Source organism: Mirounga angustirostris, unplaced genomic scaffold (genome assembly GCF_029215605.1).
Source record: "Mirounga angustirostris isolate CCGP_5_RB_7025 unplaced genomic scaffold, mMirAng1.0.hap1 SCAF_1, whole genome shotgun sequence".
NCBI classification, from domain to species: domain Eukaryota; kingdom Metazoa; phylum Chordata; class Mammalia; order Carnivora; family Phocidae; genus Mirounga; species Mirounga angustirostris.
Window position 1 is genome coordinate 205,289,524 of NW_026991709.1, and position 2,650 is coordinate 205,292,173.

Genomic DNA, 2,650 nt, shown 5'->3' on the forward strand with positions numbered 1-2,650 from the left:
TGAATGAGTCACAGGAATAAAAGGCACAGCCTAGGGAATATAGTCAGTGATATTATATGACGTTGTGTGGTGACAGATGGAAGCTCCACAGGTGTAACGTTTAAACTTGCTGAATCACTGTGTTGTACACCCAAAACTGATGTAACATTGTGAGTCAACCACACTCAAATTTTTTTAAAAATTAATTTTGAAAAAAGCAAGTCTTTTCTGAGAGCCTTTGCAGGGTTGTTCCCTCTGATGGGCACACACTTCCTCAGATAACCTTGTGTCTCCTTCTGTCTCTTCCTGAGGCCTCTGTGTAAATGTGTGCTGGTTTCACTCATATGTGGAATATAAGAAACAGCACATTGGGGCGCCTGGGTGGCTCAGATGGTTAAGCGTCTGCCTTCAGCTCAGGTCATGATCCCAGGGTCCTGGGATCGAGTCCCGCATCGGGCTCTCTGCTCCTTGGGAGCCTGCTTCTCCCTCTGCCTCTCTCTCTCTCTCTCTGTCTCTCATGAATAAATAAATAAAAAATCTAAAAAAAAAAAAAGAAACAGTGCATTGGATCATAGGGGAAGGGAGGGAAACCTGAATGGGAAGTCGTCAGAAAGGGAGAAAAACCATGAGAGACTCTTGACTCTAGGAAACAAACTTAGGGTTGCTGGAGGGGAGGTGGGTGGGGGGATGGGGTAATTGGTGATGGGTATTAAGGAGGGCATGTGTTGTGATGAGCACTGGGTGTTATACGCAACTGATAAATTATTGAACACTACATCTGAAACTAAGAAGTTGGCTAATTGAATTTAAATAAAAAAATGTGTGCTGGCCTACCCAAGCAACCAGTAAAGAATAACACCTCCATGCACTCTTTCCATTTACTGGCTTTTTTTTCATAGCACAGGTCACCTTCTGATATTCTATCTGATCTTTTATCTGCTTATCTTCTCTCTCACTAAACTGTGCAGACTTGTTTCCTGACACCTGTATTTTTTGCCTGCAGGTTAGTCAGTACTCAAGTTTATTCCTCGAACGTGTGACAGAAATTCTCATTAAAAGTATAGAATACATGAGTGCTTGGGGGAAAGGCCATGTGTGGGATGCCCATTCCTATTCAGAGCTGGGATGGGGGTTCCTGACAGGGGACAATTTCTATAGAAAACTGGATATTGACTTTGTGAATGTAAAATAAAAATAGAATTTCAATGATACTTGTAATGTTCATTATTGAGAAAATTAGTCATGTTATTTTTTGTTTCCTGGTAGTCACCTCCACCATGTTGAACCAGGAAATGATTCAGGAATTTCAGAGTTTCTTCTTCTGGGATTATCAGAGAAACCGGAATTGCAGCCAGTCATTTTTGGGCTTTTCCTCTCCATGTACCTGATCACTGTGTTTGGAAACCTGCTCATCATCCTGGCCATCAGCTCAGACTCCCATCTCCACACCCCCATGTACTTCTTCCTCTCCAACCTGTCCTTTGTAGACATCTGCTTCACCTCCACCACAGTCCCCAAGATGCTGTGGAGCATCCAGGCTCAGAGCAAAGTCATAACCTATTCAGGCTGCCTCACGCAGATGTGCTTTTTCATACTCTTTGCTGGATTCGATGACTTTCTCCTGACTGTAATGGCCTATGACAGGTTTGTGGCCATCTGTCACCCCCTGCACTACACGGTTATCATGAAACCTTCCTACTGTGTACTGCTCATTCTGGTGGTCTGGGTGATGAGTGTCCTGAATTCCTTATTGGAAAGCTTGACAGTGTTGCGGCTGTCCTTTTGTACCGAGGTGGAAATCTCCCACTTTTTCTGTGAGATCAATCAGGTGGTCCAACTTGCCTGTTCTGACACCTTACTTAATAAGTTGGTGATGTATTTTGCAACTGTGCTGCTGGGTGGTGGTCCCCTCGCTGGGATCCTTTACTCTTATTCTAAGATTGTTTCCTCCATACTTGGGATCTCATCAGCTCAGGGCAAGTACAAAGCGTTTTCCACCTGTGCATCTCACCTCTCAGTTGTCTCCTTATTTTATTGTACAATCCTGGGAGTGTACCTTAGCTCTGCTGCTCCCCAGAGCTCCCACTCAAATGCAGTAGCCTCGGTGATGTACACGGTGGTCACACCCATGCTGAACCCCTTCATCTACAGCCTGAGGAACAGAGACATAAACAGAGCTCTGAAAAGAATCACTGGGGTTCCAGTGATGTGAGGGCCCATCATCCTGGGGCTGAAGAAGGGTCCACGATTGCAGGCTCACAGCCTCAGAGCCAGGAACTGCTATTTTTCGATCTGACTACGAAAGTGGAATCTGCACCATCTATTTATTTCCTGGAATTTCCAATTGTTTGAATTCAACTTTTCCACACATTTAAGTAACTCACTTTTTAACCTTCTGTTCTATCTGATGTAGACAGTATTCCACTTTGTCCGTTTTCATATGTTCCAATGTTTTCCCCAAACTTCAATTACAAGTGACTGGAAATTTCTGTATCTTACATGGGGCAAGTTCAATTTCTTCAAACTAATTTCATTTCTTTTTCTTTCCAGCAACAGAAGATATACTACAATTTTTATTTATTTTATTTATTTTTTTTAAATTTTATTTTATTATATTATGTTAGTCACAATACAATACATCATTGGTTTTTAATGTGGTGATCCATGATCC

The 2,650-nt window shown here is 42.6% G+C and overlaps 1 protein-coding gene across 1 annotated transcript; it reads left to right on the forward strand.

Annotated features, from left to right (window-relative positions):
* Nucleotides 1–1,261: 1,261 nt before the first annotated feature.
* On the forward strand, nucleotides 1,262–2,191 carry LOC123863050 (olfactory receptor 7A10-like). Its single transcript, XM_045902226.2, has one exon. It carries the CDS (start codon nucleotides 1,358–1,360, stop codon nucleotides 2,189–2,191), a length of 834 nt encoding a protein of 277 aa, XP_045758182.2. The 5' UTR covers nucleotides 1,262–1,357.
* Nucleotides 2,192–2,650: the final 459 nt, after the last annotated feature.

What these genes read in the sequence shown, in the direction of transcription:
- LOC123863050 (XM_045902226.2), top strand. Translation starts at nt 1,358, where the DNA reads ATGTACCTGATCACTGTGTTTGGAAACCTGCTCATCATCCTGGCCATC.